The sequence below is a fragment of the Stegostoma tigrinum genome, chromosome 16 (genome assembly GCF_030684315.1).
Source record: "Stegostoma tigrinum isolate sSteTig4 chromosome 16, sSteTig4.hap1, whole genome shotgun sequence".
Lineage (NCBI taxonomy): Eukaryota > Metazoa > Chordata > Chondrichthyes > Orectolobiformes > Stegostomatidae > Stegostoma > Stegostoma tigrinum.
This window is the reverse complement of record NC_081369.1, coordinates 39625384-39651521: the sequence shown is the minus strand read 5'-3', so window position 1 is coordinate 39651521 and position 26138 is coordinate 39625384. Positions and strand designations below refer to the sequence as shown.

At 39.7% G+C, this 26138-nt stretch overlaps 1 protein-coding gene across 1 annotated transcript in view; it reads right to left on the bottom strand.

The window, feature by feature from the left end:
• Positions 1 to 1467: 1467 nt before the first annotated feature.
• slc22a31 (solute carrier family 22 member 31) overlaps positions 1468 to 26138 on the bottom strand; it is a 58697-nt gene continuing 34026 nt past the window's right edge. The window contains exons 5-9 of the mRNA XM_048546888.2: positions 24873 to 25018; positions 23837 to 23945; positions 20690 to 20904; positions 4592 to 4703; positions 1468 to 2249 (exon numbers count right to left, since the gene is read on the bottom strand). Of these exons, the coding sequence (XP_048402845.1) occupies positions 1844 to 2249; positions 4592 to 4703; positions 20690 to 20904; positions 23837 to 23945; positions 24873 to 25018 (988 nt within the window). The 3' untranslated portion in view covers positions 1468 to 1843. The remainder of the gene's footprint in view (positions 2250 to 4591; positions 4704 to 20689; positions 20905 to 23836; positions 23946 to 24872; positions 25019 to 26138) is intronic.

The window sequence follows — 26138 nt, the reverse complement described above, 5'->3', positions numbered from 1 at the left end:
ATAGGGTTGGAAAAAAAGCAGTATTTATTTCTGTATGGGCGATTTTTCTGCCTATCAGCATTTTAGGGTTCAACAGTGTTATTAAAAAGGCTGACTCATATGGCACCTTAGTAGTGCCCCTACCTCTGAGCCAGAAGGCCCAGGCTTTATGTCCCACCTCCACCAGAGGTGTGTGATAACATCTCTGAACATGTTGACTTGAATATGTTAGTATATGGGTCATTGATTTCATATATCAGGTTAAAAAGGTGTCAAACAGTCTGACAAACTTCAAAGAACTTGGAACACACTCCAGAAAACTGTAGCTGGCCTATTAAGTAGTTTGCCTCAGCATTTACCTACCCTAAATCTGGACTGGAACTAATTTGGTAGACCTAATCTTGCCTTTGCCAAATCAAACATCATGTAAAAAAGTCAAGTAACCTGTTTTGGCAGGGGAAAAAAAAAAAAAAAAAAAAAAAAAATCAGCACTAGGTTTGAAACTGGAATATCTGTCGGATCGTAGGAACTGCAGATGCTGGATGAACACAGCAGGCCAAGCAGCATCAGAGTAGCGGGAAGGCTGACGTTTCGGGCCTAGACCCTCCCCCATTTCTGAAGAAGGGTCTAGGCCTGAAACGTCAGCCTTCCTGCTACTCTGAAGCTGCTTGGCATGCTGTGTTCATCCAGCTCTACACCTTGTTATCTGTCAGATAGATGATGATTTATGAATGATCATCTTCTGCTCAAGGACAATAAATGCTAGCCTGGGCAGTGATGCTCACATTCCATGAACAGGTTTGAAGAAAATCCAATTTAGCTACTACCCATACTCAACTTTACACAAATCAAACTGACACCTTTTATTTAAAGAAAAACTAACTTGCAACTTTGATTTAGTTCACACCTTGATTCATACACAAATGATTACCATGTCACAATTGTGAAGAATAGGGTCAAAGTCTGAGTAATCATTTCTTTAGTGCTTAGTTCAAAAAAATTACCCAGTTTCTAGCATTTAAAGAAAAGAGAAAGCATTAGAGATTTGGCAATCGATTTCAAACTAAAACTTCCAAGTACATTTGTCCGTGGTTCAATATCCACACTACACCGTATAAACAGAGACAAACAAAACAAAAGGTTTTCTGGTTTTCTCTAAAGCCTTTTGCTAGGTTATCTTACAAAAATATAAAGATTTAAATTGGGTAATAGCGAACATATGTCATAATTAATAATGAATCCTAATCCTCAAATTATACTGCTCTATTGTTCTTTGTTAGCAAAAATCAACTACCCAGGTTGAGTGACAACTTATTAGTAACACTATCCATACAAAAGATTTGATCAATGGTTTCTAGTATAGAGAAAAAAGAGCCAGAAATTTAACCTCCATGAATCAAAATAAATTTAAAACATAGGTTCAGCCCATACTAAGATGTTTACAAGGCAATTAAGAGAATGGATACTACAAAAATATTTCATGCCAAGTTGTTTCAAAGAAAAGTTTAATGAGTCATTAGGCTGTGTAATAATCAACAGACCACATCATGCACATTATTTGCAAGATGGCACAAGACAAGCCTAGTTTATATATCATTAAAGATGTACACATGCTAAAAGTATATTCAACAATGTTCTTTTAAACCTGATGCATAATCTATTATTATGGAAATAAGCCTTTAGAAAAATGGAATTATGAAGAATTTGCCTTCCCCACAATTCAACCAATATTTGAGTGTCAGAAACAAAGCCGAAATTAGGTCTTAGAAAATACAGTTTGTAATGCCTAAATGGCACTTCTTGTGTAAAATATGCAATACTGGAGAATATATAAACAATTCTATATCCATCACAAAAGGATTGGCTAAGATGTTGTCTCTCTTATCTGATCAATCACATTTTCATTTACAAGATCCTGTGATTCAAAATGGACATTATGGGCCAGTATTTTCTTGGTTGCAGTTACAAGCTTGGAATAGTTTTCTGGATTATAACACCTATGTTGATATGATCGAAGCAGAGGAGCTCTATCCTTGTTTCGTGATAAATACATTGGAGGGCGTCTCTGATTTTCACCATCTTTTAAAGACTCTGGGAGTGGCTTCCGTTTGCTTTCTGGAAGCAACATGATACACAACACTGAGAGGACAGCAAAAGAGGCAAACACAACGTGCAGAAGAAAGAAGCCATGTTTATTATGGAGATCCATTATTGGAGATGTTGCTTTTCCAATGCAGCCTGTTGCCATAACAAGGCCTAAGCCTGCACCTCTGTGAAAACATTTTGTAAAAGTGAAAAACTTGTAAGGTTAATTATAAAAAGTACTTAATGACTTAACTCATTATTGGCCAGCAAAATAACAGGGCAAATGATGCACATTGTTATTTATGTACAAACTATTTAGCAATTTCAAATGGGGCTGGTAGTTTGTGGTGAAATGTAAATACCCATAAGTTGCTACTTGAGTTTCTCTGATCCGATACAAAATTCATGAATATGACATATTGCTCTTGGTTTGGCAAATAAATTTCAAGAAACAAAATTAACATTCTTACTTTCTCTTTACTTCTCTTATTTTTCCTTGCTCTATTTTACATTAAAATGCAGTGGTAAATTCACACCTGTCCTCAATTCTTCACGTTTATTTTCCAAACCTAAATCGTACTGTTATGGAAATAGCCTATTAGCTGCGCAGCCCATTCCCATTTTCTTACTGCACCATCATCAGCTTGGACTTTCAGCAACTTAAAATGGAGAAACTTTTTTTGGTGTAGGGAAAGTCTAACATAGCATCAGATATCCAGCTACAGCAATGCACTCTTAGTCAGGAAAATATTAACGCAATCCTATCTTTACACAATCTAACCTATTCTGTGCTATATGTTACTGCTCATAGTTGGGACCAATGATTTGTGTGACTGAGTTCATTCCTCAATTCCCTCTACTTTTCCCATAGGTAGTTTTCAATGTTCCTTCCAAGTCGCATGACCACATTGGGAAGTTCTGTGCAGACCATTAGCGTCTGCTTCCGGAAAATGCAGACGTGCATGGACCGGAAGTCCATGTGTAGCAGAAGAAAATATTAGAGGCAACATTGGTAATCTTCCACTGAGTATTTAACCATCTGCCTGGCAGTATGTTTACCGCAAAAGGATTAGTATACAATCTCTAGGTCAAAAATATAACACCCTATTCCAAAGAAAAATTTAATACATAATTTCATACTAGAGTTAAAAACCTTTGTTTCAAATATACAGCTTTTCATGTATAGAAATAGCACAAACTCACACTTGTGCCCTCAGAGGGAAAGAATTTTCCACACAGTAATAAAATCAATTACATGATACTGAACCCAAGTAGCTTAAAATATTTTAAAAATCTACATGTGTATAGTTCCAGTCCATTATCTTGGTGAAATTTTACTTGGAGATGTGGTTTATGAAAATATACCAAATAAGGCTGACAGTCATTTTCTGGTGCGCAGACAGCAGGGAAGAAAGTGATTTTGCCGTTAGTGGCTTATTATTTTAAAATCAAATGACCTTGATCTTCCAGTCTCCTGTGATTTAAATAGTAACGAAAAAATGTGATGCATTAGACCTCAGCTACTGAATCCAAGTACATGTGTTAATCCAGGTTCCTGCTCAAACACTCAAGACTTCAAAGGCTAGAAATACTCACCTCCTGACACTCCAAACCTGTCCATCATTTACAAAGGCACAAATCAGGGGAGTGTTGGAATACTCCCCACTTGCCTGGATGGGTGCAGCTCCAACGTGCAAGAAGCTTGACATCATCTAGGAAAAAGTAGTCCGCTTGACTAGCACAACATCCACGAATATCCACTCTGTCCACCACTAATGATCAGCAGCAGCACTGTGTACTGTGTACTGTATACAAGATGCACTGCGGAAACTCAAAGATCCACAGACAACACTTACCAAACTCAACCACTGCCGTCTAGAAGGACAAGGGCAGCAGGCTGGGAAGTCAGCCATATTCAAAAGTTCCCCTCCAAGCCATTCACCATTCTAACTTGGAAATATATTGTCGCTTCTTCACTGTTGCTGGGTCAAAATCCTGGAATCCCAAACTAATGGCATTGTGGGTCAACCCACAGGAATGCAGAGGTTCAAGGCAGCAGCTCACCCCCACCTTTTCAAGGGCAACTATGGATGGATAATAAATGCTGGCCAGCCAGCGAAACCCACATCCCACAAATGAATTTAAAAAAACCCACCAAAGTCTGCATTTTTTTCAGCCAGATGCTGATTTGGGGGTGGAGGGAGGGAGGGGACGAGGAGAAAGACACAGGCTAAGCAAGTTCAGAAGCAAAATGTTCACCACGCTTTTGATGCCATCCTCAGAAATCAAATCTAAAGCATTACAAATAACATTCAGCTTTCAGATCCAAAAGTCAATTTTGAAATAATTTAACATTTGAGTTTTACCTTTTCACTGTTACCTCTAGTGTATTTTTAGTATTAGAATGTCACAATAATGCAGAAGACCCACATTTGCCACTTTAATTCAAATTAAAGTCATAAATTTTAGTTACATCAAAAAGTTCATAAAATAATTACATTTATACAAATACCATAATCGCACTTACCTAACTACAGTTGGAATAATTTCACTGGCAAAAAATATGCTCAGTATAACAACAACATAGGCTGAGAACAGACCCAGGATGGAAAGAGCCAGTTGAACACCTTGATGCAGGTCTGCAGGGAAAAATAAAAAAAAAACAAACTATTGACACCGTAATACCCAAGACCAAATGCTCAAATCACTTCTAAAACATAATTTGAAACTTTCTTAGTATGTCCCATTATTTATACTTGTACCAGATTTGACACAACTGCACTCATCATAAAAGGTTTTAACAGACATATGCAAGCACACTAAACAAAAATAGCAAAATTAGACTAAGTCCCTCAGTCTATCATTCACTAAATTTCATTTTCCAACCTAATCTCCATATCCCCCAATTTTCTTACTGTGCAAAAATCACTGATTCTTGAATATACTCAATGACTTAGCACCCACAGGCATCCAGATTTGACAATCTCAATAGGTTCACAATCTTCAGAATGAAATGCATTTCTCCTCAAGTTAATTCTAAATCGTTAACATTTATCCTAAGGCTACCACTAGATGCAGCACGAGAGACCGTCTTACAGAAGGTCTATCTAGGTGGATGCTAAGAATTTTATGTTTCAATTAGATAATCTAATTCTTCTGAACTGAATACAAGTCAATTTTACTCAATTTCTCCTTGATGAACAGTTCTTTCACCCAGGAAAGAAGTGAACTTTACTTGCACTCTTCAGTATATTTTTGGTTAGTTAAGAAATCAATACGGTATATCGTACTCCAGGTGTGATACCTTATTCTTAATGATCTGAGCCTTAAGTAACAAATGAATATATGGTTTGCCTTCCTAATTCTTTGTTACATCTGAATGTTATCTTGTGATTTGTGTACAAGGATGCACAAAACCTTCTGAATCCCAATATTAATTGTTTCCCAAGTTTAAAAACACATCCTATTTTTTATTTTCCTATCTGAGTGGATAATTTCACATTTTCCCACAGCATATTTCATTTGCCAGCTTCTTGTTCAATCACTTAACTGATCTATAAACTTCGTAGATTCTCCTCACAACTTACACTCCCATTCAGCTTGGTACTATCAGTAAATATGGATATGTTACAGTTCCCTCCAAGTCACTTATGTAGATTGCAAACAGCTTAGGTCCAATCACTGATCCTTGTAGCACTTTAAATAAGTAGTCATTTTCAAAACAGTAGGATGGAATTATCTTCCTAACACTCCCATTTTCTTTTTATGAATCTGTGCTCGATCCAAGTTAACATACTACTCCCAGTCCTGTAAACCCCAATGTGGAGTACCAAATTTTAAGTGGCATCAAATGGAATTCATTCTCAAAATTCAAATGAAGTACACACAGTTTCCCCTTTTCTTCTTGGACATCCTGAAAAATCAATAGCTTCAATAAATGTGAATTCCTTGTGTAAAACCATGCTAAAACTGTCAATCTGTGTTTTTCCAAGTGCCTTTTCCCCCCCACGTCCTTAATTGAATATTTGCATTTTCCTTACCTTTGACATTTAGCTAATTGGCATTTTATTCAGTTTTCCCTTTTCCCTTCCTTGTGTGCAGCAGGATTATACTTGCTATCTTCCAATCAATGGGAACTATTCTAGAATCTAGAGAACTGTGGAAGATCATGATCAATATTCACTATTCTTACAGTTGACTCTTAGAAATCTATGCCTGCGTTTCTGAAACAATTTCCCCATTGTGAAGCCATTTGGTGCTTGAAAATTGCCACGGCTCCAGACAGAGTGGAAGAGAGAACTTTAACACAGGTAGTGACAAGTGTGGGAGACTTGAGAGTGTGGGATGGGTGTTTAAAGCCAAAAAAAAAAATCCTGAGATAGTGATGGGAATGGAATATTGGGAGGGTGAGATTGACCAGCAGGCCACTCCCAATATTTTAAAAATTGCAGAGATTTAAAGACCTCAGTTAGCATTTGGTTAGTGTTCCACAGCTCTTCCCATTCAGCTTGCAAATCAATTGGTCCAGGATGCAAGCCTTCAGTTCCTGTAAATTTCTCCAGTAATTTTTTTTAAAAATAGCAATTACTTTGATTTCCTCCTGCTAATTATACTTCTGGTTCCCCATACTTTCCAGGATATGTTTATTTTCTCATTTGTCAAGCTGATTTAATTGTTTGCAATTGTTTAATTGTTTCTACTATTTAACTAAATTTGGTAGTGCAAAATTTAGCTCTAGGAGAAAGGTTTTTTTTAATCAAAACACCACCCCTTACTGCAGAGTTCACATATGGATAACAGATTCCAGTCTCTGTTCCACTGAAATTTAAGAAAAATTAAGCAGTTTCAGTAATATGTCCAATTTTATTATAATCTTCATCATATTGTGTACTGCCCATAATAAGAATTTAAATTTACTCAATTAGCAATGCCTCGATTCAAAAGCAAAGTCATCCTTCTTTTCAAGTGTCTCCATGGTCTCACTAGTCCCAATTTCTGTAACGGTCTCCAGCACTAAAGCAGTCATATCAGCACTCCTCTAATTCTGGTTTCTTGAATATCTCCAATGTTAAGACTATTCCACAATTGGTACAAATGAGCAATGAACTAAAGTAAGCCACTTGGTCCTTTAAGCCTGCTCTGCCATTCAATAAAATCATGGGTGATTTGATTTTAACCTTAACTCTACATTCCTTTAATGAATTTTGAAAACTTATGATGCTCAAAATCTTTTCTCATCTCTACATTAAAGAGGCAATCCATTACTTTTAAAACATGACCCCTAATTCTAGATTCTCCGAGAAAAGAAACATCCTTTCAACATCCATAAGGTTGATGTCACATCAGGATCTTGTATATGTTACTTAAATCACCTCCAACTCTTCTAAATTCCACAGGATACAGAGCTAGCTTGTCTAGCCTTACTTCAGGAGACAATCATCTCATGCAGATATTAGTCAAGTAAACTTTTTCTGAACTGCTTCCAACATATCAACATTCTTCCACAAGTAGTGGCCATATTGTACATGGTCTCAACCAATAACCCTATATGACTGCAGCACATTCTTATTCTAGCACTCAATTCTCTTCTCAATAAAAGATAACATCCTATTAAGTTCAGAGATAGTAGGAACTGCAGATGCTGGAGAATCAGAGATTACAAGGAGTAGAGCTAGATGAACACAGCAGGCTGAGCAGCATCATAGGAGCAGGAAAGCTTGACGTTTCGGGCCTAGACCCTTTTTCAGAAATGGGGGAAGGAGAAGGGGGCTCTGAAATAAATAAGGAGAGAGGGGGAGGTGGGTAGAAGATGAATAGAGAAGACGGACTGGTCAAGGAGGCGGAGATGGTGCCAGTAAAAAGGAGAGAACGTAGGTAGGGAGGACGGACAGGTCAAGGGGTTGCGATGAGGTTAGTATGTAGGAGATGGGTGTGGGGCTTGAGGTGGGAGGAGGGACAGGTTAGGGAGGCAGGGATCAGCTGGGCTGGTTTCGGGATGCAGTAAGGGGAGGGGAGATTTTGAAGCTTGTGAAGTCCACACTGAAATGTGGGACTGGGACATTATAACATAGAAATGTGCCTCAGGGATGGACAGGACTGGCAACTTCATGTTCTTGTATATAGTAGCACTACGAAGGACAAGAAGGGGAGCACGAGAGGTAGAGGAGTGGCATTTTTTGATTAGGGATAACAACAACAGCTGTATGTGGGGAGGATGATCACCCCCATTGTCAGCAGGAAATTGAGAAACAAATTTGTACGGAGATCTCTTATCTGTAAGAATGATAGCGTTGTTACAGTACAGGATTTTAACTTTGCAAATGTTAAGGACTTGGAATTTTTATGTGTACTAGAAATTTTTCTGATTCAGTGTGTGATTGTACCTACTAAGGAAGGTGCAAAGCTTTAGGTTGACCTACACGTGGGAAATAAGGCAGGGTAGGTGTCTGAGATGTCAATGGGGTAACACTTTGGAGCCAGTAACCACCATTGTTAGTGTTAAAATAGTGATGGAAAAAGGATAGATAAGATCTTAAAAACTAAACTTCTAAACAGGAGGAAGGACAACTTTCGACGGCATTGGGCAAATAACTTTCAAAAACTGACTACCTGCACGCAAAGGGACAGCTGGAAAGTGGGAAGGTTTCGAAAATAACAGGAGTTCAGAGACAGTATGTTCCCATTTGGGTAAAGGGCAAGGCTGGTAGGTGCAGGAAATGCTGGATAACTAGAGAAATAGAAACTTTTGCAAACAGCAGAGATAGGGTGCATCCCTAGAAGAGCAAAGGCAGTAGGAATATACATATGAGGGAAATTATGAGGGTAAAATATGGTTTCGCAAATTCTGTTGAGGAATTTGACAAACAGTAAGAATAAAAAGGTAACTGAGGGAGAATAGGGCCTCTTAAAGATCAGCAAGGCTGTGTGGAACCGCAGGAGTGGGGGGAGATAGTGAAGTATTTTGCACCAGTGTTTACGAGGAGAACCATGTGGAAGATAAAGAACATATTTAGTGACATCTTGGAAAAACTTCCATATCAGGTGGTGGTGCTGGACAGCTTGAAACGTCTAAAGGTGGATAAGTGCCTGGGACCTGATTAGGTGTACCCTAGAGCTTTGTGAAGCTAGGAAAGTGATTGCTGAACCCTTTACTGAGATGCTTGTACCATTGATAGCCACAGGTGAGGTGCAAGACGACTGGAAGTTGTCTGATATAGTGCAACTAAGAAAGGTGATAAGGGAAAAGACAGGTAACTTAGACTGGAGAGACTAACATTGGTGGCACAGAAGTTGGAGGGAATCCTGAAGAATAGGATTTAAAATTATTTGGAAAGGCATGGACTGATTAGTGATAGTCAACATGGCTTTGTGTGTGGAAAGTAATGCCTCACTAACTTGATGTGTTTTTTATTTTGAGATGAGGACAGATTGAACATGATCTGTATGGACTTCAGTAAGTCATTTGACAAAGTTAGATCACGTGGAATAGAGGGAGAGCTAGCCATTTGGTTACAGAACTGGCTCAAGGGCAGAAAACCGGGTGGTGGTAGACGGTTGCCTTTCAGACTGGAATTCTGTGGCCAACAGTGTGCCACAAGGATTGGTGCCAGGTCCACTGCTTTTCATCACTTATATAAACGATGTTGACTGTGAATACAAGTATTGTTAGTAAGTTTGCAGATGACCCCAATTGAAGGTATAGTGGACAGTGAAGGTTACCTCAGTACAATTGGACCTCTATCTGATGGATCCACAGCTGAGAAGTGGCAGTTGGAATTTGGATAAACATGTGGTGCTGCATTTTGGAAAGGCAATTCAGGGCAGGACTTTTCCATTTAATGGTAAAGTTCTCAGGGTGTGTAGCTGAACAGAACCTTGGAGTGCACATTCATAGCTTTTGAGTGGAGTTGCAGGTAGATGGGATAATGAAGAAGGTACTTTGATATACTTGCCTTTATTGGTCAGTGCATTTGAGTATAGGGAAGGTGATGGTCAAGCATATTATTGCTGGACTGTTAATCTAGAGATCCAGACAATGTTCTGGGGACTTGGGTTTGAATCCCACCATGGCAGATGGAATTTGAATTCAATAAATATCTGGAATTAAGATTCTAATGATGACCACAAATCCATTACTGATTGTCAGAAAAACCCATTTGGTTCACTGCCGTACTCACCTGGTCTGGCCGACACGTTACTCCAGACCCACAATAATGTGGCTGACTGAACTGCCCTCTGGGCAATTAGGGATGGGCAGAAAAGGCTGCCTAGCTAGTGACACCCTCTTCCCATGAATGAATAAGTGAGAAAAATAAATAGACGGGAATTGGGAGGTCATGTTGTGGACAGGACATTGGTTAGGCCACTTTTTGGAACATGGCATGTGGCTCTTCTATCCCTGCTATAGGAAGGATGATGTGAAACTTGAGGGGGCTCAAAATTTGAGGACGTTGCAAGGGTTGGAGAGTTTGAATTACAGGGAGAAGCTGAGGGGTGCCCTCAGGTTTATAAAATCATGAGTGGCATGGTTACAGTAAATAGACAAGATTTTTTCCCCAGGGTTGGGGGTATTCCAAAACTAGAAGGTGGAAACTGAAGGTGAAAGGTCAAAGATTTTAAGGACCAAAGGTGCACTTTTTTTTGTTTGGAATGAGCTGTCAGGAAATGGAGACTGGTTACAATTACAACACTTAAATGGCATCTGGACATATATATGAACAAAAGGGTTTGGAGGATGTGGGCTGAATGCTGTCAAAAGGGGCTAGATTTAAGATAACTGGTCAGCATGGACAAATTAGATGGAAGGGTCTGTTTCCATTATGTACATCTGACACTGTGTCTAATGAACTTTTCAGGCAGTGAATTCCAGTCTTTCTCACTACCTTGGTAAAGCATTTCCTCAGTGCTCAAACATTTTTTTTGTCTACTCTATCCATATTCCTCAATCTTATCATTTATCAGGTCACCTGTCGCCTTCACTTTTCCAAGGAAAACAAACAGTCTCCTCCTGGTGAATGTTTCATGACAGATCAGACTCTGTAGCCTACGAAGCAATCTGCTGAACCCCCCCCAACCCCCACACCTCTCTAGTGATGATATGTATCTCCTCTGATTTGGTGACCAGAATTGCATGCAGTACTTTGGTTGTGTTCTCACAACAGTTTATAGGTTCCATTATAGCCTCCTGCTTTTGTTTTTGTGCCTTGACTAATATCTCACAAACCTGAGTTTTTTGAGAGGGTAACCAAACATGTGGATGAGGGTAGGGCAGTTGACGTGGTGTACATGGACTTCAGTAAAGCCTTCAATAAGGTTCCACATGGTAGGCTATTGGAGAAAATACAGAGGCATGGGATTGAGGGAGATTTAGCAGTTTGGATTAGAAACGGGCTTTCTGTAAAAAGGCAACGAGCGGTGGTTGAGGGAAAATATTCAGCCTGGAGTCCAATTACTAGTGGTGTGCCACAAGGATGCTTTGGGACCACTGCCGTTTGTCATTTTTATAAATGACTTGGACGCAGGCAAAGGTGGATGGGTTAGTACGTTTGCAGATGACACTAAAGTCAATGGAGTGGTGGACAGTGTGGAAGAATGTTGCAGGTTGCAGCGAGACTTGGATAAACTGCAGAATTGGGCTGAAAGGTGGCAAATGGAGTTCAATGCAGATAAATGTGAGGTGAGTCACTTTGGAAAGAATAATAGGAAGGCAGAATACTGGGTCAATGGAAAGATTCTTGGTAGTGTGGATGTGCAGAGGGATCTTGGTGTCCAAGTACATAGATCCCTGAAAGTTGCCACCCAGGTTGATAGTGCTGTTAAGAAGGCATATGGTGTGTTAGATTTTCTTGGTAGAGGGATTGAGTTCCGGAGCAGTGAGGTCATGCTGCAACTGTACAAAACGCTAGTGCGGCCTCACTTGGAATATTGCGTGCAGTTCTGGTCACCCCATTACAGGAAGGATGTGGAAGCATTGGAAAAGGTGCAGAGGAGATTTACCAGGATGTTGCCTGGTATGGAGGGAAGGTCTTATGAAGAAAGGCTGAGGGACTCGCGTCTGTTCTCATTGGAGAGAAGGAGGCTAAGAGGGGATTTAATAGAGACATACAAGATGATCAGAGGATTAGATAGGGTGGACAGTTAAGAGTCTTTTTCCTAGGATGACATCAGCTTGTACGAGGGGGCATAGCTACAAATAGAGGGGGGGATAGATTTAAGACAGATGTCAGAGGCAGGTTCTTCACTCAGAGTGGTAAGGGCGTGGAATGCCCTGCCTGCCAATGTAGTTAACTCAGCCACATTAGGGGCATTTAAACAAACCTTGGATAAGCATATAGATGATGATGGGATAGCATAGGGGAATGGATATAGATTGGTTCACAGGTCTGCGCAACATCAAGGGCCGAAGGGCTGTTCTGAGCTGTATTGTTCTATGATACCATTGGGCTGCAGGGTTCCCAAGCGGAATACAAGTTGCTGTTCCTGCAACCTTCAGATAGCATCGCTGTCCATCCTGGACCTCCTGCTGCAGCACATGTCATCTGCTGAATGGGAGGGGGGAGTTGAAAAGGTTCACAACTGGGAGCTGCAGTTGTTTAGCGTGAACCGAGCGTAGGTGTTCTGCAAAGCGGTCCTTGCAGAGTCTTGGGGACTGCTTTGCAGAACACCTACACTTGGTTCGCGCTAAACAACAGCGGCTCCCAGTCGCGAACCATGTCAACTCCCCCCCTCCCATTCCGCAGACGACATGTCCATCCTGGGCCTCCTGTAGTGCCACAACGATGCTATCCAAAGGTTGCAGGAACAGCAACTTGTATTCCACTTGGGAACCCTGTAGCCCAATGGTATCAATGTGGACGTCACTAGCTTCAAAATCTCCCCTCCCCCTACTGCATCCCAAAACCAGCCCAGCTCATCCCTAACCTGCCCTTCCTCCCACCAAAACCCCACCCCCATCTCCTACCTACTAACCGCATCCCACCCCTTGACCTGTCGATTCTCCCTGGACTGACATCTCCTCCCTACCTACACTCACCTTTACTGGCTCCATCCCCCCCTCCTTGACCGGTCTGCCTCCTCTCCACCTATCTTCTCCTCTATTCATCTACTATCCACCTACCCCGCTCCTCTCTATTTATTTCAGAAATCCCCTGAAGAGTCGAGGCCCAAAACATCAAGCTTTCCTCCTCTTAGGATGCTACTTGGCCTGTGTTCATCCAGCTCTACACCTTGTTATCACATTAGCTTTCCTTGCACACTAACATTCTGTGATTCGTACACAAGGATACCCAAGTCTCTCTACATCTCAGAGCTCTGCAACCACTCACCATTTAGATCATTTGATTTTGTTTTTATTCTGCGAAATGGACATTGGCACTTTTCCACTTGTATTCCATTTGCCAGGTCTTCGCTCAAGTCACTTAATCTATCTCCAAGCCTTTGAAGGCTCCTTACGTACTCTTCACAGCTTACTTTTCTACTTATCTTTGGGTCATCAGCAAATTTAAGCTTCCAAATCTTTTGTGCTTTCATCCAAGTAAAATTGTGAAGAATTGAGGCCCCAGCGTGGACCCCTGTGGAACAGTGTTCATGACATCCTGCCAGCCTGAAAAGACCCATTTAATCCCATACTCAGCTTCCATTAGGTAGCCAGCCAACCAGCCAATTTTATACCTCTGCCAATAAGGTTACCCCCTACTCCATCAGCTTTTATTGCTCAGAGTAACCTTTTATGTGGCACATTATCAGAAAGCTTTTAGGAAATCCAAGTACAATATATCCAATGGTTCCCCTTTATCTACAGCATAAGTTACTTCTTCAAAAAAGAAGTTCAGTAAGCAAATTAAACAGGACTTTTTCGCCCCCTTACTCATTCAGAGGATAGGGCTTTCCTGGTGAGGCCAGTATTTATTGCCCACCCATAACTGCCAAGACGACAGTTAAGAGTCAACCACATTGTTATGGTTGAGGAGAGGAGAACAGGCAAAGATGGCGGTTTCCTTCCCTTTGACAAAACTATGTTCAGTTCCTGGAAAGTTCTCCAGTAAGATTTTTTTATCAAAACAAAAATTACTTAGAGCTCCTCATGTTCCTTAGATCTTTGATTTCCCACATTTTCCAGGGTGTGTGTGTCTTCTCATTTGATCAAGACAATGTAATTGTTTTCAACTTCTCTACCATTTCAGAACTTGAGTAATGCTAAAAAGGCCTTTTGTCCGAAATCTTCCTCATACCATGAAGTTTCACATGTAGATAATAGAACCTACCTTTTTCCTCTTCCATTGAAATTAGGAGCAATTCTGCTCAATTCTTACATAAAAGTCTTCATTAATGGCTTATAATATTTTCCCCTGATGTTAAACTAATTGGTCTGTAGTTTCCTACTCTCTGATTAAAAAGGAGTTACGTTAGCTACTTTCCAATTTAAAGGAACTTTCCCCAAATCCAGGTGAATTTGAAAAAATTAAAACCAAAGCAACAACTAACTCACTAGCAACTTATTTTAAGGCCCCCAGATAAAATGCATCAGGACGTGGGGGCTTGTCAGCTTGTGGTTTCATAATTTAGTCTCAATTCCTTGGCAACTGTTGTTTTCATGAGCTTCTTCCTTCTTTTCACTTCTTGACTTGCAGCTATTTCTGGGATGTTACTTACATCCTTTCTAGTGAAGGTTGATGGAAAATCTGTTCAATTTATCTGCCATCTCTTTATTCTCAGTTATTACTTTCCCCAGATTCTATAAAGTTCAACACTTAATTTGTTCAGTCTTTTAAATATCTTTAGAAGAAATGTGTCCTATTTTTATATTTCTGGTTAACTTTCTCTTGTTCTCTAATTTTCCTTCCAAATTAATATTTTAGTAATTCTTTGTTCTGCTTCATATTCTGTCCAATCTTCTGACCTGCCAATTATCTTTGCAAAATTATATCTTTGAGCTTGATGATATGATTAACTAACAAAGTCAAAGATGAATGGCTGGTCTGTCCCTTAAAACTCTAAGCAAAGTTCAATCGTATTATAGATAAAGTGTGGAGCTGGATGGCTGCTTTCAGCAGGAAGTAATTAATCTTATCTCATTGGTAAAAATCAGGTCTAGTGCAACCTGCTGTGTGGTTGGTGCATAACAAGTCTTAATAAGTCTATATGCAGGTTAAAATCCCATGAAAACTGTGGTACCCAATTATTTTCCCTTTATAACATGTCCTATCATCCGGCTATTCTTAAGGGGCCTGTACACAATTCCCAGGAGTAAGCCTTCAGCATTCCTTATCTCCATCCAGACCACTTCCAAATCCTAGTTTCCTGAATTTAGGTCCCCCTTCTCTATTGTGCTTGTATCATCTTTAGTTAAAAGAGCCACTCCTCCACCCTTTCCTGTCCTTCCTAAACATCTGATACCTTCATTATTCACATCCCCATCTAGGTAATTCTGCAGCCACTTTTCAGTTTATGGTCGCTAGATTGTACCTATCTCAATTTGCAGCACTAGTTCATTTGCTTTGTTTTGAATGCCACAATTCAAGGACAATTCAATTTGTCCTTATTGTTTTCGTAATCTCTAGTTTTACCTGCTGATTCTCTGTTCAATATGCATTCTCAGTGCTTTCCAGTCATTGTCTCTATCATTTCCTGTAATAATTCCCTTCTCCAATGCATATTCCCCCATTCTGATTTACCACAAATTCCCAATCCCTTGCCATCACTATTTTGTCTAAAACCTGCTCTACCTCCCTAGTTTTACAGTTCACAAGAACACGAGTCTCAGTACAATTCAGGTGTGGACTGTCCCAAATGTACAATAGTTGCATATTCCTCAGTATTGGTGCTAGATTGGCACGGATGGGTTGGACTGAAGTGTCTGGTTTCATTTTGTATGGCTCTATGATGGGAGATACTACCTGGAATATTCTTATGTTTCTCTATTGCCCTTTCTTTCTTCAAGACATTCCTTAAATCCTATCTCTTTGACCAACTTTTGGCCATCTGACCTAACAGCCCAAATTTTTCAATTACTGTCAGAACAATCTGACTGATGGAAAACCTACTAGAGGTGATCTACCTACTGGCCATAAATCTTTATGGCCAGACTTTAGGGTTTGGCCTGTCTCAGATACCTGCACCATACATGATGATATAGTAATCCACTTAGCAATAACTCAAACATTTCACCTGTTGCAATAAAGATTCCAAAGATGTCCTAACAGCTATTGAGAGAAGACAAGTGTCTAAGGCATGTTGGGTGAAGGAGCAAAGTGCCAGGTTAGGGATTGAAGGGGCAAACTGGCAGGTGGGTTGCATCTGACTGGCCGGGGGGGGGGGGGGGGGGGGGGGTGTTGTTGTTGTGGTGAAGGAGAAAAGGAGCTCCAGAATTTTGAACCACCAACACTGAAGGAACAGCAATATATTTCCAATTCAAATGGTGAGGGGCTTACAGGTGGTGGCATTCCCATGTATTTGCTGCCCTTGCCCTTTTAGATAAAAGAGTGATCATGGGTTTGGAAGGTGCTGTCTAAACAGCCTTGGAGAATTTCTATACTGCATCTTGTAGATGACACACACAACTGTTACTGAGTGTTACTGGCTAAGGGAGTGAATGAATGTCAATGCGGTGGCAATGCAGGCTGCATTGCCCTGCATGATGTCAAACATCAATGCTGTTAGAGCTGTTCTTATCAAGTAAGTAGAGAGCACTGCATGTCACTCCGAATTGTGCCAGTTACATGATGGATAGCTTTAGGGAGCCATGTGCTGTAGGACTCGTGACCTTTGATTTGCTCTTGCAGCCACAATACCTATATAGCTAATTCAGTTCAGTTTTTGGTCAATGGTAACCCCAGGATGTTGATAGTGGGGGGTTTAGTAATGGTAATGCCATTGAATATCAAGGGGCAATGGTTAGATTTGCTCCTGCTGGAGATGGTTGTTGCTTGGCATTTGCATGGCATGAATGTAGTTTGTCACTTGCTAGCCCAAACCTGGAGATTGCAAAAAGGTCTTTCTACATTTGGATATGGACTGTTTCAGCATCTGAGTCACAAATGGTACCAAAACGTGTAGTCAGTGAACATCCCTACTTCTAACCTTATGACGGTGAGGCAACCAAAATGATTGGGCCAATGCCTAACGCATCATCTGCAGTATAGATGATTGACCGAGAAATCACAACTATCTTCTTTTGTGCCAGGTATGATTCTAATTAGAGAGGAGAGTTTACGCTTGGATTCAAATTGACTCCAATTGTGCCAGGGTTGATACCACACTTCATCAATTGCAGCCACTTCCATCTCACTCAATTGGTGTGCAGATACATAGATCCCTTAAAATGGCCACCCAAGTAGACAGGGTTGTTAAGAAAGCATATGGTGTTTTGGCTTTCATTAACAGGGGGATTGAGTTTAAGAGTCGTGAGATCTTGTTGCAGCTCTATAAAACTTTGGTTAGACCGCACTTGGAATACTGCGTCCAGTTCTGGGCGCCCTATTATAGGAAAGATGTGGATGCTTTGGAGAGGGTTCAGAGGAGGTTTACCAGGATGCTGCCTGGACTGGAGGGCTTATCTTATGAAGAGAGGTTGACAGAGCTCGGTCTCTTTTCATTGGAGAAAAGGAGGAGGAGAGGTGACCTAATTGAGGTATACAAGATAATGAGAGGCATGGATAGAGTTGATAGCCAGAGACTATTTCCCAGGGCAGAAATGGCTAGCACGAGGGGTCATAATTTTAAGCTGGTTGGTGGAAAGTATAGAGGGGATGTCAGAGGCAGGTTCTTTACGCAGAGTTGTGAGAGCATGGAATGCGTTGCCAGCAGCAGTTGTGGAAGCAAGGTCATTGGGGTCATTTAAGAGACTGCTGGACATGCATATGGTCACAGAAATTTGAGGGTGCATACATGAGGATCAATGGTCGGCACAACATTGTGGGCTGAAGGGCCTGTTCTGTGCTGTACTGTTCTATGTTCTATGTTCTATGTTCTAATTTGAATTCAGCTTGTTGGTCCATGTTCAGACCAAGGCTGTAATGAGCTGTAAGAATCAGAGCAACGCTGGCAAAAATCAAACTGAGCTTCAGTGAACACGTTATTAATAAGTGCTGTTTATTAAGTAGTGTTGATAACGTCTTCCATCACTTTACTAATCATCAAGCATAGAGAGATGGTGTGATAACTGGCTGGGTTGGATGTATGCTGCCTTTTACATACAGCAAATTTTGATATTGTCAGACAGGTGTCTGTGTTATAGCTGTACTGGAACAATTTGGCCACAGCCTAGACAGGTTCTACAGCATGTGCCTTCAATATTAATGCTGGAACATTGTCGGAGCTCATAGCCTATACAGCATCCAGTGCCTCCAGCCATTTCTTGTATCACATGGAGTAAGTCAAATTGGCTACAGATTGGCATCTGCAATGCTAGAAACACTTGGTACTAAAACAGGTACAAAAATTTTTTAAATGGTTGAAACATTAATATTCCAATTAAAATATCTTTCTAGCTTCATTGAAGTGAACTTCACATTAGAACCTCAATTAAAGGCTTAATTCACGTACACTATAAAAGCTCACCTTCCATCTTTTCAGTAGCACAAGTTGAAAAATAAAAAAGTTCTAGAATTAATCAAATTGGTAACCAGGGAAATTATATAAATGCCATGTGATCAAGTTTACAGTTTGTTTCTTGAGAATTTCACCAACTCAGGTTATTTTTATTCATTTACGGGATTATGAACATTGCAGGAATGGTCAATTGTTACTCATTCGTAATTATCTTCAGGCACTAAACTACCTACTTATAAAGTTATAGAGTCATACAGTATGGAAACAGGCCCTTCACTCCAACGTGGCTACACCAACCATGTTCCCAATTTGGAACTGCACTTTGCCTGCACTTGGCCCATATCCCTCCAAACCATTTCTATTCATGAGCTTATCCAAATGTCCTTTAAACATTGTAACTGTAACTCCATCTGCCACTTTCTCTAGCATTTCATTCCACACACAAACCAGTCTGTGTAAAAGAAATTACCTCCCATGTCCTTTTTAAAATCTTTCTCTGCTCACCTTAAACATATGCCCCTTAGTTTTGAACTTCCCACCCTGTGGAAAAGCCCTTGTCATTCACCTTATCTAGGTTTCTCATGATTTTATAAACCTCATGATCACCCAACCTCCTCTGTTGGAGTGAAAAAGTTCCAAACTGTCCAGTATATTTTTATATGTCAAGTTCTCCATTCCTGGCAACATCCTGGTAAATCTTTTCTTGAAGAACATGGTGCCGATATGATCGGCAATTTAGTCAAGCAGAAGAGTGATCCAGGATCGAAAGAACAGCAATGTTTTCAAGTCTGGACGGCATGCAATTTCGAAAGAAAATTGAAAAAAAAAGGCACTATCCCCATTCACCTACTACCCTTGTTGTTTTAGTTAGCCTGGATCACAGTTTTGGAAAGTACTACTAATGGAACTTTGAGTTGCTATAGTGCATCATACAACAGATACGGTTTGCAGCCATGGTGTGCCAATGGAAGTGGGAACAAATACTTAATGTGGCCAGTAGGGTGTTAAGCAAATGAAGCAGATGCTTTACCTCAACTGATTTGTGCCTTTTCTGCTGCACTCACACAGACAGTACAACATACTCAACTACATTCCTGTCTCCTAGCTTCTAGGTGGGATATCGTTTGGCACAATGAATAGCATCTCTGGATCTGACAAGCTCTGGGTTCAACTTCTAAGCCAGCTCAATGGCCACAGAGGGGTGTTCATCATGTGGAAAAGAAAAAGTTAATGCAAATATTCAACAAACATTGACCCAGCAAAAGCAGGTGGCAAGGGTGGAAGTGACACCTGGTCAACCAAGTGATGGAAATAAGTTGGGCCTTTATCATTAGTAGCCAGTTTCAGAATGCAACATGCAGAATAAGAGACTTTAAATATGCTTTGCTAATTACCATATTAATAAAATAACTTCCCAGTCAGCCAGTAATGAACCAGAGTATTGCTGGTGAGGGATTTGGCAATTGTTATGCCATTGCATGTCAGGGAAGGGTGGTTAGACTCTTATTAGCTGGTGGCAAGAAAACATCATTGCCATTTATCAGGCATGGGAATGGTGTCCAGTTCTTGCTCCATGAACTGTTGTGTTATCTGATGGATTTAGAAATGGTGAACATTTCAATCAGTGAACATTTCCACTTCTGACCTTGTTAGAGGAAAGATTGTTGATGTAACAGCTGAAAACGACTGAGCATTTGGAACTCTCTGAAGTAGACAGATTTCCTGGGGCAGAGTTAATGGCCTCCAACAAATACCATTTTCCTTCATGCTAAGTAGGACTTTACCAGTGGAGATGTGGTTCCTCTCTGATTAGGTACAAACTTCAGTTTGCCAATTAATTTTCTATTTATTTAATCCTCTCAATGTGTGGGTAACATTTTAGGATTATTCACATTTAGAGTGCTTATCAACTTTTGCGTGATTTTGCTATTACACAAGATAGAAATGTGCGGTCTTCAGCCATTCATGAATTTGGTTACTAGCTACATATCACTTGTGATATCTCAAACAAAGAATCCAGCACCATGTCTGTTTGGAAAGTCCTTATGCAAAAATTGTAGAGACCATCTATACTTACACTGTGCGAGAGCAAGCAATAACAGCGATGACATGCCTGTGATGATTGTTGACAGCAGTAGAATACCACGTCGACCAAACTTGTTCACAGTGAAGTATAGGAAAAGGAGAGCCACACCTTCAGCAGTAGCTGTGACAAAATAGCTCAAGTAGAACCTGGAACTATAGCCAGTGAGTGTTTGGGTAAAGCAATGCTGGATTCCATTGCCAATGAACCTGAGATGAAATGAATAAAGTTATCCCTTCTAGATGGAAGCACCAAAAAATGTCAAATACAAACCAAGATCAAAGTTTGGAGGAAGGAAGGGAGATGCAATAGGTTTCATGGTAAAATGGAAATAAGCATTTTAATTTTGCTCAAAATCAGTCAACTTTAAATGTCGGTGCAAGTATGCTGGTGCAAGAAAAAAAAAGTGCAATGAGGTTTATATCTTTACTCCTTGAGCAAAAGTAGGAGAAGTCATATTTTATTATTTAGAATTGCTTCCAGAGCTGTGAGCCTAGAAAAATCAGTAAAGACCATCAACATCTGTAGAATAATACCTGTAAAGATTCACTGTTACAATTAACCATCACACAGAATTAGAGGCCTCAGCAGAGATCAGTTCTCTGCCCAACTGATTTATGCTGCAGTTTATTCTCCATTCAAGGTTTTTTCTATGCTTGCGATCTAACCTCACTAGGATATCCTTCTTTCCTCTTAACCCTTATATACTTTTCTATCTTCACCTTGATATTCACTTCAAGTGCTCCTTTTGGTAGCAAATTATTTATTTTAAACTCTATGAGTAAAGGCATTTCTGAAGTCCCCACCTGATTTGTTGACAGAACACTTGAATACTAAAATGTTGTCAAATTTGATTAGAATTATTTTTCCAAAGAACAAAATCAATATTGTCAATATTGTTCAAAAATCACAAGACAAAAAGGTCAACCTCACGTTAAATCAAAAGAACCAAAGTAACGCAATGCAATAAACAGAAGTAATGTACAATACTATTAATACAAGAGACAGTAGCATAAGACTTTTGTAATAGTCCCCCAAACCAAATATATTGGATAAAAACCAAACAAACTGCAGATGCGGAAGGAAGGGTCACTGGACTCAAAACATTAACTCTGATTTCTCCTTCACAGACCTGTTGAGCTTTTCCAGCAACTTCTGTGTTATTGTTGCTGTTGTGCAAAATATAATGAGACATGCAGAACAGTATTGGAGAGGATAGTAGGCTAAGGGAAGGGAGGTTTATCATGGCCTCCACAGGGGGAACATAGAAGGCAGGGTGGACATCATTAAAAAGGCATACGTTTCATGTGCAATTATTTTGTTACCCATTTGCAAAGTATAGAGAGTGAATGTGTTTAGGCTCAAAATTGTTCAAAGATGAATTGCACCTTATTACTGGTGTTTGCCACTAAATTCTGCATCATTGATACCTCAATGCCTCAAAAATCAGGCAAAGACTAGCCAAATTTATTCCATCACTTATGAAACTTCCAAGGGGAATTAGGAGGATGAGGGAAACATCACTGTGTCTTATGCCAAGCAAGTATGACCACTGACTGAGCTAAAGACAAATGAAAAGTTGAATGATTTGGGTGGGTCTGTGCTAAAACGGGGACCACTGGGCAGGAAGCTCTCTGGAGATTGGTTGAACGGAGAGTTATTTTGAAAAATGTGCATGGCAAGATGAAAGTAGACTCAGATGAGAAGGGTGCCATAGGATTGGGTTGGGAGGTTAATTAGGCGAGTTTAGTATGGTATGGCCTCTTGAGGACTCGTCAAAAAAATTTTAAAAATGACATAATTAGCACTTAGCCAAAACAATTAAAGATCCAGCCCAGAGTTGTAGAAAATACAATGCACAGATCCAGAGCAGGTGCTAACAATAGAAAAGTGAGCTCTGAATGAAGGAAAAACTGTGAAAAAGATAGATATACTTGGTGTGGGTGAACTTATGCATACAACTCTCAATCAAAGAAACTGCAGTCCAATGGCATCACCAAGTCCTAATAACAGCCAACCTTCCACCATGAGAAAGGGTGAATTCCATAAGATAAAGTGTGATTTGGCGTTCATAGGAAATGTTCAAACTCCATTCATACATTTTCTCTAACCATAATCATGATGCACTACACCCCAATATTTCTGTGGCTTTTCACATACCTTCCACAGTATCTTTCTTACAGAAAGGCTCGCTTTTCTTGGTTGGATTTTACCCCATTTGTTCACAGCCAGACAACCTCCAGCAACAGGTTCTCTTTTAGGCCCTGCATTGTTACTGTTCAAGTTCCAGAATAATTGATCCTAGCTTCCTTTCTGATTCACATGCTTCCTGTTGATGACATGGTCCAAAAATTTGGGTTTGCCCTCTACACATACTCCGTCTACTTCTTTAATTACCCCTTTCCACCAGTTACTGTCTTTGCAGCACAACCTGGAATACATGGCAGACAAGCTGTGAACATTTTTTCCAACCAGTAAGACCAAAACCACATAATTATGCAAAAAATTCAAGTTCATGACAATAACTTCAGTGTCAAAGTCACTACATTGGGCTTGACCGAGACTGTTGATTGCCTCAACCTACTCTTTCACTGCAAGTTAATCTGTAGTGCTCAAACTTTTAAATTATCACTCATTCTCTGTAATTTATTGATATTCTGCAATGTTCCCTTGCACGCTCTAAAACACAAGCGGTCCAATCTCACGCCCATCAGATTTGACAGTTTGATATAGTCTCAAAATAATAGCTATGGAAAACAAACACAGTCACCGTACCTGGTTTTGCCTTTGTGACTAGTCCAATGTTATTGACAGATTTTCCTTTAAGATAGTCTTGTAATGCTTTGTCATATTGGGGAGATAGGAATACCCAATACATATATCAGTCTTTAACAATGACAGCGATATTTAGTGAATAAATAACCTGCTCTCCACTGGCAAGTTCACTTTAACCTTATTAGGAAAATATTCCTAATGAAGAAAGTGCTACATTAATGCAGGTCAGTGTCATACTACAACAGAGACATGATTTGCTTGATGTGCATTAAAGATAACAGGGGAGTATTTCAACTCGTTTTTGAAATACAACTGGATCAAGGGTAGGTAACAGTGAAAGGAATATTACTAAACGACTTCACTTACGTTGTGAACCCCAGTATTAAGATGTTCTTCCAAATGACTTTAGTAGTGGCCATATCACAGAAACTATAAATACGAGACTCTGTAAACTTGCCAAATACAAAATCCATCTCTGTGGTTGGTGTGGGGAAGACAAAAAAGGAGGCAAAATTCTCAATCATCTTGATGCACTGAAGATAGATATTCATGCAAAGACAGACCATTATTTTTAAAATATTCATAACTTCTTGAATAATAAATCCAATTATGAATATTCCACTTAGAAAGAAGATTAACATAACAAGGATATCCTTATTCTCCTGAAATGGATGTGCTGTTATCTCAACAGATGCATTTTAGGTTTTGGTTTACAAATTTACAGCTATAAAAGGTGATTAAGGGAGGTTCATGAGAATTGTATTGTTGCAGGACAGCAGATATGATGGGAAATGTAAGTGGTCTCTAAAACATTAAAAGGCATATTGATAACTGAAAGATATCTACTTAAAAGACTGGATAACATATTTAGAATGAAAGACTTCTTATTTTGCAACCAATGTTGCTTAAACCTTCCCCAATACTTTACAATAAGGCATTACTTCCACATGTGGTCATCCAACTTAGGCAAATTCAAAACACATTACATTTTTTTTCAGTTCCAAGGAAGGATATTCAAATATTCATTAGCCTTGTCCTTCCCCAGCTCTGACAGATTCAATTTGTTTCCATCAGCTTACTTTATTTCAGAAACTCCATACATCAAAAACAGGAACGAAGGCTACAGGAATAAAATCGGCCAAATACTACGCTGGTCTAACTATGTGCTTGAAGGAGTGCAACAAGACAAACATGAGTGGAAAGCGTAAGCTTAAGTTCATATTGTGGAACTAGGATAGTGATAGGGAAGAGGGCTTGGGTAAAGAAAGCTTATTCATGATGAAATCATATGAAATTTAGATAAAGAAGCAGGCCTGATGAACTTGTTGTGTGCTTTGCTCATTAAAAACACACTGATAAGTTCAACTGCTTTTTCATTGCTCATTCACAGTGTATCACGTACCAGTAAATACATTGTTTGGGGTGTATAAATCATCATCCACATTGACACCATTACTAGCTGCAATACCTCGCATAATGTGCTTACACATCTCAATCTGTCTGGTCGCAAGAAGCCAGCGTGGAGACTCTGGGAATAAGGCTGGAATGCTGTAATTTGTTCAAAAAATGTTTTAGTTTCATAATTAGGATATCAGTCCATTAAAAAAACCCAAAGTTTATCGCATAGAGAAAAAATTCAAGCGATTAGAAGAAGAACCTATTAAAATATCTACATTTGCAAAACATACTAAGCACCTTATTGTTTGGGAAGAGAATGTGAAAGAGCTTCATTTTCAGCTGTGTCTGGGCACCCTCATGCCATTGAGTAAATTGGAGAAATGACTCAGACCCTAACAAGGGAGACTTCAGTTCTTCATTTAAGAGGGGATTAGTAAGTAAAACTGCTACAGGTCTGTCGTATTGATCCGTCCAGGCAGATATGGCATTTCAGAGGCCAATCCAACAGTGTGTTAGGTTGTTACCATGACATTTAACATTCTTCCCCAACAATTTTGATGTGTGGCATTTACTAGTTTAAAAAGTTCCATTTAAGTCAATGAAAGATGTGAATTCTTACTAAAGTATCAAATTAGTCTAGTGATTGTAAAGGCGCAATATCTGCTTGAAACAGTGCAGAAATTAGTTGAGGGCTTCTTTAAACTTTATGCTCATTTTTCAAAGAAAATTTAACAGTTGGTAATAGAGCCACATAATATAGTTAGTCCCATTTCAGCAAACTATGGTGTTTTTCTCCCCCACCTCCCCACCATTAGAATAAAATAATTGCCACCATTTCTGCCTAGTCATTTGGATGAGGGGAAAATCTCAGCTAATACTTTGAACAATATTCCAAGACATGACAAATTAATTGCGGCACTTTTAATGATAAGTTGGTACTGAAAAGGTAGGAACCATATCACCATCTTATGTTTTTTTTCCCCTTTTAAAAAGATTAAAAGTTTTAGCTACCGACTTTGAGAAGGGGTGAGATGGGGTAGGGTCAGGAAACAAAGAGTCCTTTATATCCATACCTGTAAATGCTTTCAAGTTTGCCTTCGCCTCTCCATTTAAAACAAAAAAAGTTACTATAGACAACATCGTCACCACCTGCTCCAAGCCAAGTCATTGACAGAAATCGTACAAAAGTTGGGGTGGTGACACAGTAATTTATAGTTAGGAAGAACTTGCCCTGGCTCGTCCGGATTAATTCCAGAGCCCATCGTGTTTC